This window comes from Setaria viridis, chromosome 4 (assembly GCF_005286985.2).
Source record: "Setaria viridis chromosome 4, Setaria_viridis_v4.0, whole genome shotgun sequence".
In the NCBI taxonomy this organism is placed as follows: Eukaryota; Viridiplantae; Streptophyta; class Magnoliopsida; order Poales; family Poaceae; genus Setaria; species Setaria viridis.
Window position 1 is genome coordinate 30,551,119 of NC_048266.2, and position 14,424 is coordinate 30,565,542.

At 51.2% G+C, this 14,424-nt stretch overlaps 3 protein-coding genes across 7 annotated transcripts; 2 read left to right on the plus strand and 1 right to left on the minus strand.

Annotated features, from left to right (window-relative positions):
* The first annotated feature begins 596 nt into the window (after positions 1-596).
* LOC117853894 (nuclear intron maturase 3, mitochondrial) lies at positions 597-7,089 on the plus strand. 5 transcript variants are annotated; one of them, XM_072293238.1, is made up of 7 exons: positions 597-3,034; positions 3,132-3,207; positions 3,743-4,228; positions 4,756-4,822; positions 4,938-5,060; positions 5,996-6,410; positions 6,524-7,089. In XM_072293238.1, the coding sequence occupies exon 1, from the start codon at positions 633-635 to the stop codon at positions 2,868-2,870; it is 2,238 nt and encodes a 745-aa protein (XP_072149339.1). In that variant the 5' UTR covers positions 597-632; the 3' UTR covers positions 2,871-3,034; positions 3,132-3,207; positions 3,743-4,228; positions 4,756-4,822; positions 4,938-5,060; positions 5,996-6,410; positions 6,524-7,089. The 5 variants fall into 5 exon arrangements, with proteins under 5 accessions (XP_072149339.1, XP_034592066.1, XP_072149338.1 ...); XM_034736175.2 differs by lacking the exon at positions 3,743-4,228 and having other exon boundaries at positions 5,996-6,113; positions 6,221-6,410; XM_072293237.1 differs by lacking the exon at positions 3,743-4,228 and having other exon boundaries at positions 5,996-6,113; positions 6,232-6,410.
* A 340-nt stretch (positions 7,090-7,429) lies between these two features.
* LOC117853895 (uncharacterized) lies at positions 7,430-8,973 on the plus strand. The gene is made up of 2 exons (XM_034736176.2): positions 7,430-7,658; positions 8,363-8,973. The coding sequence occupies exons 1-2, from the start codon at positions 7,571-7,573 to the stop codon at positions 8,563-8,565; spliced, it is 291 nt and encodes a 96-aa protein (XP_034592067.1). The 5' UTR covers positions 7,430-7,570; the 3' UTR covers positions 8,566-8,973.
* A 2,143-nt stretch (positions 8,974-11,116) lies between these two features.
* LOC117851546 (squamosa promoter-binding-like protein 10) lies at positions 11,117-14,285 on the minus strand. The gene is made up of 3 exons (XM_034733369.2): positions 13,427-14,285; positions 12,196-12,374; positions 11,117-12,054 (listed from the first exon to the last, which is right to left on the minus strand). Exons 1-3 carry the CDS (start codon positions 14,101-14,103, stop codon positions 11,678-11,680), a joined length of 1,233 nt encoding a protein of 410 aa, XP_034589260.1. The 5' UTR covers positions 14,104-14,285; the 3' UTR covers positions 11,117-11,677.
* Between the last annotated feature and the right edge of the window lie 139 nt (positions 14,286-14,424).

Sequence of the window (14,424 nt, forward strand, 5' to 3'; positions counted from 1 at the left end):
CCTTTCAGTCCAAAGGCCATCTCCATTGCGACGAGTCCTAGGCTCCTAGCCTCCTAGGTCGATATTATGAAGCTAAGCCGTCAAACTCAAAGTACAAATCAGAGATTTTGAATAACTTCTTTTTTTTTGTTAATTTCTAGTGCACATTAGTGATTTCTAATGTCTTAGCTAAGGAACATGTGCTTAACCTTATAACGGTAGTTAATTCTTTTAATCATTGTGGTCAGTTACATCATCAGTAGATGATGTCTCCGTAAATGTATGAAGCTTAGAAATATATCCATTACCTAGAGGATGTCTAAAAACCGATGTCTGAGAACCAAAAATATTCCCATTATCTAAAAAAAGTTTACAAGCATGATCTCAAAAGAAAAAATAAATAAAGAAAAGGTGCTGAGATTCACCGAAACGGGCCGGAAAGTAGAGATGGGTCATAGTCGATCAGGTCGTCTCAGCGGCCCGCACGCGCGTCAGCCCGTGCTCCCTCGCCCACCATCGCGCGCCGCAGCCCCTTCACTCCCCCGAGGCCCCGACGCAACGGCGCCACGATCGGCGACCGAAACCTCTCCCTTGCTCCCGCCCGGCCGCCGCAGCCGAGCCGCCCGTACACCGCCTCCACCTCCACGCCGCACATGCTCCCGCGCCTCGCCCACGCCCGCGCGCGCCACCGCCTAATCCGCCCCACATCCCGCGCCATCTCCACTGCCCCCGCGCCCTCCCCCTCCCCCACCACTCCGCCCGCTGCGCCGCCGCTCTCGGCCGCGGACCTCGAGCTCCTTCTCCGCCGCGGACACTACTCCGTCTCCACCCACCGCTTCCACTCCCTCCTCCCCCTCCTCTCGCACCCCTCCGTGCTCCTCTCCTCGGCGCTCCACCTCAGCCGCCGGGCGCACCCCTCACTCCCCACCCCGCCCCAACCCCCACCCACCACCGTCGCCGCCGCCGCGGACGCGCTCTCCTCCCCCTCATCCCACATCCGCCTCCTCCTCCCGTCCCGTCTCAAGGGCCAGCCGCTCCCATTCCCCACGCTCCCGCTGCGCCTCGCCATGCGCTGCGCCGCGTCCGCCCTCGATGCCGTGTTCGCCCCGCGCGCGGCCACCTTCGCGTACCGCGGTCGCCACGCCGCCATCCGGTACCTCAGGTCCATTCCCAGCGCGTCCTGGTTCTTCCGCGTCGCCATCCCGCGCCAGCGCTTCGGCCCCCGCCACATGCGCCGCCTGCTCGACGCCATCTCCGGTAAGGTCGATGACCCCGGATTCCTGGAGTACCTGAACGAGCTGGTCGTGTCTGATGCAGTCGCGTTTGAGCTCGGCGGCTGCGAGCTCGGACGCGGGCTGCCACAGGAGTCGGAGCTCACAGCCACGCTGGTGAACATATTCTTCGATCCTGTGGACAGAGAATTGATGGCCGTCCGGGAGGAAGTGCACAAGAAGAATCCTCGAATGAAGGATGACAGTGTTCTGCATACACCTGTAAGAGTCTATGCAGTTCGGTATCTGGATGAAATTCTGGTTGTGACGTCTGGTTCGAAGATGCTCACAATTGAGATCAGGGACAGGATCATTGCAGTGTTGGAGAGGGATTTGGAGGTGAAGGTGGATAGGTTGGGCAGCTCAATCCATAGTGCTGTGTCGGAGAAGATTGAGTTCCTGGGGATAGAATTCCAAGCTGTGCCACCATCAGTCCTGCACCCACCCATGTCAGAGAAAGCGAAGAGGGCAAGGAAGAAGTATCTGAAGATGAAGGCAGAAAAGGCACAGGAGCTGAAAAATGCACGGGAGACACGGCGGAAGAAGCTCGGCTTGAAGATACTGAACCACTTGTTCAAGAGGGTGAGGAGAGGCGAGGAGTTTGAATTTGATTTCCGGATTGAGAATGAGGCGCGGCGAGTGTTCAAGGATTGGGCAGAGGAGGCAGTGGCTGAATACTTCAAGTCACAGGAGCATTGCCAATATTGGCACCGACTGCTCGCATCAGGTGACTTCTTGTCATTGACTAGGGTGAGGGATCAATTGCCACCTGCTTTGGTGGACTCATATGACAAATTTCAAGAGACACTGGACAGGTTTTTTATGCCTATGAGGGACCGTGACATGGCAGAAGAAGAAGAGAGGCTAGCAGAAGAGGAAGAAGAGGAAGAATATGAGAAGAGGACTGTTGAGGACCTGACAGAGTTGAAGATGAGGGCCAATGCGCCAATAGAGCTTGTAAGGAAGGCAGTAAAGCTAGCTGGGTTCACAAACTCCATGGGCCGGCCACGGCCAATCAAGCTACTTCTCTGTTTGGATGATTCAGATATCATCAAATGGTATGCCGGTGTTGGAAGAAGGTGGCTAGATTTTTTCTGCTGTTGTAGGAACTTTAAGATGGTCAAGACTGTTGTCAGTTACCACTTGAGGTTCTCCTGCTTCTTGACACTGTCAGAGAAGCATGAGTGCACTAAGAGGCAAGCAATTAGTCATTTCACAAAGGATTTAAAGGTAGCAAATGATGATGGAGTGGCAGAAGTGCACTTCCCAACAGAACGGGAGATCAAAATGATGGGTGATAAGAACTTGTCTGACCCAAAGCCAGTGGATGGTGCCTTGACAATGATATTGGTGAGATTGGCAATTGATGACACCTCATATCCATGCCTGGCACATTTTTGTGCAAAAACAGACACTGTGCTTTACAGAATACGTTTGCTCCAAAATCGCCTAAATGTCGATCCGTTGAATGAGAATAAGTGGGTCCATGGACTAAGTGCCATTCATGAGAGCCTGAACAAGAAATGCATCCCCTTGTGCTCTATGCATGCGAGTGATCTTCTTCTTGGCAAGATTACACTTCAAGATATTGACTGTACTCAATTTGTTGATGTGGAATGAGAAAAAAGAGTATTCGCATAATACCTCTTGCAGATTGTAGCTAGTGCAGTATTGCAGGTTGTGCCCAGCGTATTGGATATTGCTTTTATTTGACTGAACACTTCATGATGTCCATTTCAAATTTCAATGCATGATAGAAGATGGATTTCTTTTTGTTTCCAGAGGTAAATGCTCCTCATATATAGGAGTTACAGAATCCTGCCAGGTATCAGAACATCACAAACTGAAATTTTTTATTTTCTTACATTTTTTTCCTTGCAGAACTGCGATGTTGCAAGTGTTGGAATTGCAGTGTCCAGGTCTAAGAGCAAATTGCATATCGATATACTCAGATCAGGTACTTCTTCCATTCAACTGCAGTTGTGTTCCAAATTGGTGTCTAAGTTCCTATGCCCATTCTTAAATTATTTATACTAATATCAAAAGCAAACCAGATTTAGTGATTTGTCGAGTAGCCTTAAACTTCCTCTGTTGTTTTGGTAGTGTCTTCAGTCTTCACTTAATCATTTCTTTTAATTATTAGTCAATGTTGTAGCTTTGCTTGTAATTCAGATATTTTCTGGTAACTGTAAAATACCGGATACCTTGGTAGGTACCAGTAGGGTGAAAATGACCCTTTTATGGGCCAAATGGTCTCATTGGACTCTATTTTTGTCGGACTAGTGTATTTTACCATGTTAATAATGCCACTACAACTGGTTTCTTGAAATGTTAAATCTTCCGTAAAGTGCTGCCCAAACATATATTTAGAAAAGAAAAAACCAGTTCAGAAATTTTGTAAATGGAAAACCGGGCACTTTTTGCTGATTAGTCAAGTTTTTTCCCCTGAACATGATTTGTATTTCCTGTGGTTCACTGTCTTTGAAAAACAGGAATATATACTCTGTAATAGGTAGTTGGTCCCAGATGGCCATGGGCCGTCTTGGTCACAACATGGAGCAAGCCAGCCTGCAGGACATGGTGACAGACAGGACACCAGCGGCTGCCGCCGTCCATGCCTGGGGTGTGCGCCAGCTGCCAAGAGGCACCCTAGGGCATCTGGTTTGGTTTCCCTTCCCCACAAGTCAGGATCGACATCAAGATCAATTAGTTAGGCAGTAAATAGTTGTAGTATAGGAAAAGTTGGAGAATAGAAGGGAAGGGAAGATATCTTCCAAACAGATGTACCACCCTGCCCTCTCCCTTCGGTTACTGTTTGACACGGAAGCTGGCCTGATGCCCAAGGGTGCCTCCTGGCATGTGCTCCAGGCACTGCTGCCATCTCCTGCAGGTTGGCTTGGCCCAAGATGTCACCCATTCGGGCCATGGCCATCTGGGCCAGAACACATTGTTTCCTTAATTGGTCTCCCGTCAAATTTGTAAGATTCTGTTTTCACCCTGCTTTGATGAAACGGATCAAAAGTTCATTAGGTACTCTATCTGTTATTTTTTATTTGATGTTTCTGACTTTATTTGCAAGGTTGCCAAGATGATTTTTGTAGCCAATAACTTTGTAACTTCAGATTAATATCTATTAGTAAAATTATAATTTGAGCCATATGATGAAATCATGAAAGTATTTTGAACAACAGAACTAGTAATGTAGATTGCGCCCATCTATAATACTTTGGAGATGTCGATGGTCAAACATCAAAAGGTTAGATTGTATAATTTTTTCAGTTGGTGTATTAACTTTCTAAGCAGATTATTGCACTTGGCAGTACAATCACTGTAGAAAAGATTTACAATAACATAGCTCAATACAAAAATTATATATTTTGAGAAACCAGCTGTAGTGGCATCGGGTGATGATTGTGCATTTGGCGTCTCTCATGCTTGGCGAGTTACCCAGTAGAGGGTAATTTGAACTCGGAAAACCACTTACTCGTGCAAAACTTTTGTGCAGCTTTCCTCTGATTTTGCAGTATTCATTTTTCCTCCGTTATGAGATTGAAGATGTACTTAAAATCCTGGTAAGGCATATTCTGGTGCATAAAACTTTTGTTTCTACTATTAGCAATAGGCCTGTTAATGTAAGAAGGTTAAGTCACATAATCCCTGAGTGCTTATGCAAGCTTATTATGGCAGTGGACTTGCCCCAGGCAACTTCAATCATCTCAAAATAATTCATTCACAGTTGAAGGGTCTATCTCTATCTGCCCGGCTGGCTTGCTAATAACTAAGTATCGTCACAGTGAGTATGATGGGCAGGTAAGATTATCAAGTTGTCATGTTACTTTTTGTTTCTGTTACAGGTATAATGAATAAATCATTAAAATTGGTATCCACATCAGCACCAATCAGTTTGATCTTGGCAGGATGATGAAGTGCACACTATTATGTAGCTTGAAAGAAACTTGCTATTTTGAGTACTGCATTTGATGTTCCTATGCCGACTTTTCAATCATGTTCAAATCATTTCTGCAGGACCTGTCTGCTTGTCTCCTTGACAAATTATCAGTTGCAGATGACATGTTTGTAGTGTAGAAATTCTTCGCATTGTTGTTTTCTGAATTCTGGTAAAAGATTTAATGGAATTTATTCTGGTTACATAGTTTATGTGGGTGTTGAGCAGGTTTTACTTAGTAGTTAGTGCATGTGATCTCATACAACTAAAGCATAGGATAATCATGAACCAGTGCTCCCTTGTGCACGGGTTGGTTTTGTTGATATCGAGTGCTCAAGGGTTCCAACGTTACTAACTAAGCCTATCTTAGTCTTCATACCAAACTGCTGGAATCCATGGTCAAAGTGGTTCCTGCTTCTCAATCACATGGCTGTGGGTTTGCATGCTGAACGGGAAGTTGCTTCTCGATCACGTGCATTCCATTATCTCCTTGCCTCTGCAGCAGAAGTTGCTAACAACCATATGCATGCATAACATTGCTCCGGACAGAGATGCAGTGTGCTGCATCCTGCATGTGGCATGGCACCTACTGAACTGTTTTTGTTTGTGGTGCCGCATCATGGATTATTGGAATAGCAACATGATACGCTGGCCCGCCTAAGAGACTTCTGATACCCCTCATTTTGGACACATGAGAAAGGGAGATCGGGTCCATGGAATTGAGAACAGCATACTCATTTGTACCGCTACTCGGCTAGGCATAAGCCAAGACTACATGATTGCTCTCTCTTATGTGCAGGGCTCCTTGGTCCACCTTGGTGACATTGTCTCCATGCCATTCACGCGGACAGCGAGAAACCTGGTGGTTCCCAGTGCAGCCGCGTCGTCACTTCAAATCCACAGCACCTCGAGCAGCGGTATGCACATTGTGACTGCAAAGTAGAGATCACATCGTCATCTTGCGCAAAGAGCAAAGAGCAAAGATCGCTAACCTGAACAATACCAATCAATATGCCAATCATAGATGGCTCCAAGTCTGTTCTGCAGATCTGGACGTGCGGGTGGGGGTGAAGTTTTGGGGGGTCGTCTGCGACTCCGCGTACATGCTTCAAGGAGTGCAAGCACCGGAATGGGCATGAACGGCACCTGTTCCAGAACACAGTTCTTTCTGGGACTGTATGGAAGTCAAACTGTTCACAGCAGCCTAAAATAAGGTACATTTGCACGTTCTTTTCCATTTCCCCCCGCGATAATTGAATTCTAAATGAACATAATTTCTCTAAGGTCGTCACCGAATCTTATCCGGTTACCATGTTCTTTTCCGCAGGCCACGGCCAGTCGCTGACTGTACACGCTGATCCATCTGTTCAACAGCCTGCACGGCACGCACCCTGCAGCTTTGGCACTGCAGCTGAGACTGAAAGGCTGGGAGCTTCAGAAATGTTTTGGAGGCTCGGCGTTTCACACCGCAGCCATTGGAACGAGTAAAAGAATGGCCCACTTGGAACGGCATCTCAACAGGATCAGGATCCCGGAACGATTCGGGTGGAGAGGAGCACGTGAAGCTCGTCGCATGCCCAACGCGCGGTACAGCCTGAGCTGAGCCCATCCATCCATCCGAAGCTCCAGGACCTCCCAACAACCAAGAGAGATATCAGGCGTTCCAACTACCAAATCACGAGTGGAACCAGAGCAAAACAACAGGCTCAAATCGTAAGCTAAACAGGCTCTTCCAATCGTTGTTGCTCCAGTTTGTTGTCGGCTGAATTACGAGGAAGTTTGGAGATGGAACTTGAATCTACTGCAACCTTCGACTTTTGCGCGGGCACGTGGTTTTGACCTTTGGTTTACACGCATCTTTTGCTAACGATTTTACGCAAAAGCTTTTTGTGCTGTATCGTAGTTTTGCAGATTCAAACCACGTGAATGCTAGCCGTAATCCTAACGTAGAGGATCCTTGTGTAAAAATAAAATTTGAAACTTTTTCCCTTGAATGTATAACTAAAATAAATTGTGAACATAGAAAAAACTCTCTAGTATAAAAGAGTAGGTTAAGTCATTCACTCGCTCAACGATAATGTGCCAAATCCCAAAGGCCAAACATGGTTAAGGAAACTTGTATGCTGCAAGCCATATAAAACGCTCTGCTGGCAAGGGCCAAGGGGGGGTAAGGAGAGTACATTGGGAGAGATCGACCGCGAGAGGCAAAGGCAGAGCCAGAGGCAGGCTCCTCGCGAGCCTGCAGCCGCCGGCCTCAACCACGGCGCGGCTGGGCGGTCGGCCCCGGCGGCCGGCCGAGCCGTGCGGCGGCAGCGGCAGCCGCGACGCGCGGCAGCCCGCGAGCCGGCGGCCGCAGCAGATCGGGACGCGCGTCATGGCGTGGTGGCGCGCGAGGGTGGTCGCGCCGGTGCGCCGCGCCTGGCTCGCCGTCGCCGCCGCCCGCGCGCGCGTCCGGAAGGGCGGTAAGCCACAGTGCTCTCTACTCCTTGCTTCTCCTCGAGCTTCTGCTTAGTGCTGCATCGTAATCGTGCTCCTCGACTGATTTCGGAAGCAAAAAAAAAAAAACTTAGAACAGTAGCAGTAACTGAATAGCAAGCAATTTCATGGCATGAATCTCTTGCGCAAACGCTAGCTGCTAGCAGCCACATTTAGGATTTGCGCAATGCTCCCAAAAGTTCGAGCTCTTTCCTTTGATTCCTGCATTTTAAAGCGAAGATTCTTTTCTAAGAGGAATACGCAACTGTTTGCATTGTCGGCAGATCTAGGAACCTTGCCAACGCTGTTAACAGCAGTAGAACACAGAGTTTGAGCTAGGCTTTGCTGGTTTATTTCTTGAAACGCACAGATTAAAAGGGAGGAAAAAAAAGATCGTCGCCACAAGAAACAAACAAATCATTTAGCGATCGGTAATGGTCCCTGCGCGCCAAGATTCAGGGCACGTTATCGTTTGTGCCTCCAACCGCCCGTTGGGAGTGTATGCCGACAATCAGACCTTGGACCACCCAATCTCCTATGCAATCCTTTGTGATTCTTGTGGTTCATCATTTGATCTTTGTTATCTTCCCTCGGTTCTCAGTTTTAACTGAACTTGTGAGCAGTAAGCAGTAATTAATCTTTGTCTTTTCTTTTTGCCTTGTTTCCAAATTGGATGGATCGACCAATGCAGAGTGTGGCATCCTGAACCTTCACCAGGACGTGCAGACCTGCGGGTACCAGGACGTGCAGGTGATGTGGAACATGCTGAGCTCGGAGAAGGAGCCCGCCGGCGCCGGCGCCGCCGGGACGATGCCGAAGCCAAGGAAGCGGCCGTTCTGGAGGCTGCCGCTCTGGCCCGTCCGGCCGCCCCGCACGGCGGCGCAGCGAGACTGATGCAGCCGTCGCCGGCTGCAGCTTCCGTCGTCAGATAATGTTACCGCTCGCTCTGGAAGTTCCGCAGCGTGGCCAGAGGCCTGGTCTTCCATGAGCGAGAGAGTAGGACAACCATGGTCATCATGGCACGTCGTCCTCCACCTCCCTCGCTTGAGGCCTACCAAGATTGCGAGGTGCGCAGGTCTGGAAGGGTGTCGTCGTTGTGTATAAAAGGCTTTGCCTGTTGTACAGTTTGGGGACAAAAGCGTTCGTGCAAGCTGTGACTTGTGCGCCGTCTGATGAACATGATGAGGTTGAGGTTGCCAGTGCCAGGGCATGGTCCGTTGCTTATCAGCCTGAATCGGTGGTCATCTGTTTGTGCCCCAGTTCTTGCCGTGGAATGTTGAAATAAAGAAGAGTGCATCTCTAGCTCTTTCTTGTACAATATAGGATAGTGCCATGTAGTAGCCGATAAAATTCGGCACGGCCAATTTTGGTCACCAAATTGGTGGCCATGCATGTATTTTGACACCAACCCATATGGTGGTCAAAATGGGTCAGAGTGGTCAAAAAATGTCTTGTTCTCCTCTGGGTACACGTACATTTGGGCACCAAACAAAGCACACACGTTGTTATCTGAGCTGGGCTCCATCCATCTCCTCTCAGGTTGCAGGCGAAGCCCACTGGCACGAGAGACGAGAGCCCACGGGGCTTCCCCGTGGAGCGCGGGCCAGAAAAAAAAAAGGAAGAAGCGTGGTTCGGCGGATTCAGCCGTGAATTGGCTGGCCCAGAAGTTATCAATCTTGAACAAAAACCTGCAAGGTCCAGCAGCCTCAATCAGTGAAGTGCAAACGGCGGCTGCCGGAACACGCGGCGTGTATGCATGCGTGGCGTGCGTGCGCCGGTCCAGGCCAACGCGTGGGTGCGCCCCGGCCGGCAGCCGCTGCCAACACCGACCAGAGATCTGGAGCTAGCTAGCGAGGCAGCAGCAGGCTGGCAGTGGCAGAGTCCGTTTCGCCGTGACGTCTCCTCCTCGACCATGTGTTTTCCCTTGGCCCTGCACAGTTGCACGGCGCCGCTGCTGCGCGTGTCCGCCCGCCATGCATTGCAAGATCGGGAACCGGCACGTTTCCTCCGCGTGGGAGATAGCACTGTGCGTTGGGTAGCGAGCCGTCGTACCCGTACCACGACGGCCCTTGATAGTTAGTAGGGAGATCAGCATATATAATATACAGTCATCAACAACTTTAAGATTGTTAAGCAACATATATGTCATCAGCGTATATATAGGGACCATTTCCACCCTACAAAAAGATTTCGAGATATATGGTTTCAATAGAATTTTTGGTTATTATGCCACCAGGAGATCATAGCAGCCGGAACATTTGGGTAAAATTTTATCCATTTAGTTTATGAGGATTCGTTTAATTTATGAGAATTCATTTGGGTAACACTTTTGTCCACTTGATTTGCTATACCCTGTCGCCATCCGCCACCACTAACCTTCTTGCACATTGATCTGGATTGAAATTTGAGAGTTACCCAAGAAATATACCGACAAAATTCTAGCATATATAATCCTCACAATTTATTTTTGAAGATCGGTTGCTTTCTTTTCCGATCCCCTGTTGGGAATACACACTACGAGTGCATGCATGGTCCATGGATGGATCGTACGTGTAGCATCTGCCCTCGCACACATGCATGCATGCATGCCCATGTCCTGGCGAAATAAATACTGCCGCTGCGTGCATGCGTGGTGGTCCAAGCCCTCTTCTCTCTCCCTCGCTACTCGCTAGCAGCCATGGCCGGAGGAGGCCCCGAGCTGGGGGGATTGGAGTTGGAGGACAACGCGCGCAACCGAATCGGCAAGCCATGCCATGCATGACGCCCTGCCCCGCCAGCCTTGAATTCACAAGGGGGAAGAGCTGAAGAGGAAGCTGGGCAACACCGAGACACACGTCATAACTCACTCGCTCGCTCACTCCAGCAGTATTTAATACAGCTGGGGCACACGCGCGTACGTACGTACGTACGTACTCAATGCATCCTAGGATCTCGATGATATCGACTAGGGCTAATCTATCCACTCGATCATATCGCTGTACGTCGTATCCGGAGCAAGATCCACCGTCGATCTCCCATCCCTACAGCTGAGAGGAAAAAACATCATTAATCGTGTCCGTCGATCGATTTGCTGCATTGGGGGGCCTAATCAATGAACTCGATGGACGCATGCATGCATGCTGGGCTCTGGGTACGTAGCTCTCGTAGCCTGGAGGCCCAGCTTCTCGTGAATTTAAGGTTCCCTCGCCGATCGTATATCTGCGCAGGGATCTGTGGGGCTGCCTCGCCAATGCGGTGCTAGCTCCACGTTTCACATGCAGTAAGTGTTGGTAACTTGCAACGGTGATAGATGATCATCCATCTACCCATCATCTTTTGTATACATGTAAAAAAAAGCAAGGCCATCTAGCTGTGTGATTTCATTGTCGAAAATTTGAAGGGAGGAGAGATAGATTCAGAAAGATTAATTCTCAAGTTGCAAGGTTTGTCTTGCTGGAGCTACAAGTAGTCATCGATCTCATCTCTGTTACTTGTTGGAGACAGTAAAAAGAAACACAACTGGTAGTTTGGTACACAGCAGCTACAACACACACTACACCGGCCCCCGTCACCCTTGCAAGTTGCAACGAAGAAGAAACTGGAAAGGAAAAGAAAGGGGGTGAAATAATAGCAGACAAGTTATTCCCCCACTGAAAATGGAAAGGTAGAAAGGCTTGGATGGATGCAGATGCAGTGCAGCACCAGGCTTTGCATTGCATGGCTTTTTTGCTATAGCCATGCAACTTTGCAAGAGGTAGCTATGCCTTGCTTAGACCAGCCTGCTGCAGCTAGCCACTACTGAGTACTGGTGGAGTGTGACGGATGGATGTATGGAATCCTTGCACCCCTCCCTACCCTTCTCTCTCCTTTTGTTTTTCTCTCACTTCATACCTTTTGCTTCTCTCTCTCGTACTCTCTCACTCACTCTCTCTCCTATTCCTTTTACCTACACGGCTACACACCAAGGACACCTTTGCCAGAAGGAACGTACTCCCGTGCTCGCCCGCTTTGCATCTACGCGTACGGCCTACATGAAGTCCACCTCGAACAGATTGTGCATGTTGCCGTTGCCGTTGTTGGTGTTCTGGTCGGAGACCTCGCCGTTGGCCGCCGCCGACGGCAGCGCGCTGGAGCACACCGACGAGCACGACAGGATGTTGTTGCCGCCGCCGCCGCCGCCGTTGTTGTGAACCTGCAGCGAGGTGATGAAGTGCTGCTCCTGGTGGTGGCCGCCCGCGGCCGCCTGAACCTGGAGCATGGTGCTGAGCTGGTGGTGGTGGTCCTGCTTGTCCGGCGAGGCGCCCAGGGTCAGCGTCGGCCTCGCCAGCTGCTTGTTGCCCTGGTCCAGGCAGCTGATCACGCTGCCCGTGTTCGATGACATGGTCGACTTGGTCGTGCTCAGGTCTGCTCCATCATGAATTCAAGATAACAAGAAAGATGAAGTTGCCAGATCAGGATCAGCCGAGTGCTACTTGTCGTCGATCGAGTTAATGGAAGACGGGACATCTACGCAGAGAATATAATTAAGCATGCGAGCGAGCTTACTCTTGCTGTCAGTGGTGTAGGAGCCGGAGATGGAGCCGCCGCTGGGCTTCTTGGCGGGCGGCGACGCGGCGTCCTTGGACGACGCCGTGGTGGCCGGCTTCCGGCGGCGGCGGTTGTGCTCCGCCAGCCGCTTCCGGCAGCTCCTCTTGGCCTCGTCGAACTCCGTCAGCACGTGGAACCTAGCCACAGTTCAATTCAACACACAAATTCAGCATGTAGCAAGAAACGCCTTCATCTACATACACATTGTACAATTGTACACACACACACACGAACACACACAAGTTGTGTTGCTACGCCCTTGAAAAGATGAACACACAAAACACTTGTCGCAGTCGTATCGTGCATTCTACTGGCCTGGACTGGAATGGTCCACTAGCCGCATTGGTCAAATGCAGCAGGACGATAAAGAGTAAAGCAGGGCGCAGGGATACGCCCCAGGCCTGGCCCGAGATCCTGCGTGCAGCCACTGCCAGTCTGCTAAAGCAAGCAGCTCGCGGCAGCCTTTCCTTTGAGATTCTCTCATGATTTTGTCCCCAGCGATCCCGAGATCAGAGCGAGAGCAAACTGGAAGCAAACAATGAAACAACGGCAGGAGAGGAGAGGACCCAACTGATCCTCCTAGCCACTAGCAGATGCAAGAACACGACAACCAACTGGTGATCAAATTCGAGCTCTTGCATCTCGCATCGTACTTGTGTTTTTCAGTTGATTTCATGCTTTGATTCTGGCTCTACTCTACAAGTCTACACAACAGTCAACAACAGTCCTCGTCGTGTCGTGTCTGAGGCCCCTGTGCCGTGGCCGTGCAAGCGTGGAGTGGCTTTTGGACATGCATGGTTGCAGGAAGCTGCAGCCTTCCATCCATGGCCGCAAGAGACAAGGAACACGAACCGAAAGCATATATATGCATCTCCGCGACAGCTCCGAGCTCTGAAAAGCAGGCCGGGCAGGGAAAGGGAAGAAGACCAGCAGGGGAGAGAGCCTTTGAGTAAAAAGGCAAACCCAACTACCGATGGCTCCGTACATGCTATACTTAGTAGACTGCGAGCTAGTCGGTGGATAGCTTGTGTAGTTGCAGCTACACCATGCTCGTGTAATGCAAGAACAGGCACTGTGCTCATATGCTGTGTGCTAGGACTAGGATGCGAGCTAGAGTGAGAATGAGAATGCGATAAGGTCTAGCAGGGAGAGATCGAGGATGCGGCGTAGGGTAAGTAAGTAAGGTTACCTGCTGCATTGCTGGCAGAAGCGCTGCTGCTTGCCGCCGGCGGCGACGACGGAGGCCTTGGCGTGGTACTCGCAGACCTTGTGGCGGCGGTGGTAGTGCTTGGCGCCGGAGAGGTCGGCCTTGCAGCCCTCGGCCTGGCAGCGCGGGGGCTGGTGGTGCGCGCCGCCGAAGCCGAATCCGAACACGCCGCCGAGGCGGGACCGCATCAGGAGCCGGTCCACGGCCAGCATGTCGCCGGGGGAGAAGTAGGTGCGGCGGCCGAGGTTGAGCCCGATCCTCCCGGCCGCCGTGGCGCCGTCCGCGCCGACGCCGCCGCCCTCGCGCTTCACCATGCCGAGCGCCGGGTACACGTCGCCGGGCATCCCGGGCATGGGCATCGGCATCTGCAGCGGCATCGGCATCGGCATCTGCATCGGCGGCGCCATGGGGGCGAGGCTGGACGGCAGCGTGAGCAGCTGGTGGTGGGGCGCCGCCGCCTCCTGGAACTGCAGCGCCGTGGCGAAGTCGAGGCCGTCGTAGAGGTGGCGCTGCATCACGCCGCCGCTGCCGCCCGTCACGCCGTGCTCGAACCCGACGTAGGGCGGAGGCGGCTGCTGCTGCTGCTGCTGCACGGGTGCGAACGGGAAGTCGTCGCCCGGCGAGGACGTGGTCACGTTCAGCCTACCACCGCTCATCATCTCCTTCAGCCGGCCTGCCGCTGCGGCGACCTCTGTGCGGTGTGCGGCGGTGGACGGACGGGGAGGAGTGGGAGGGGAGCACGAGAATGGATGGAGAGGACGATCGAGCTGAGCTAGCTGCGTGGGGTGCTGCTGCTGCTGCTGGAGGCAGTGGTTGAGGGAGAGTGGAGGGAGGCTGCAGCGGCAGGGGTGGTTAAAAAGGCAGTGGGGAGGAGAGAGAGGGCGCGTGTGTGTCCGTTGGTATTAAAATATTGGCTTGTTGCTTGTCCGCTAGTGGGTGCCTCTGCCTCCATGGGACCCCTTGCTCTTTCGGTGCTACAA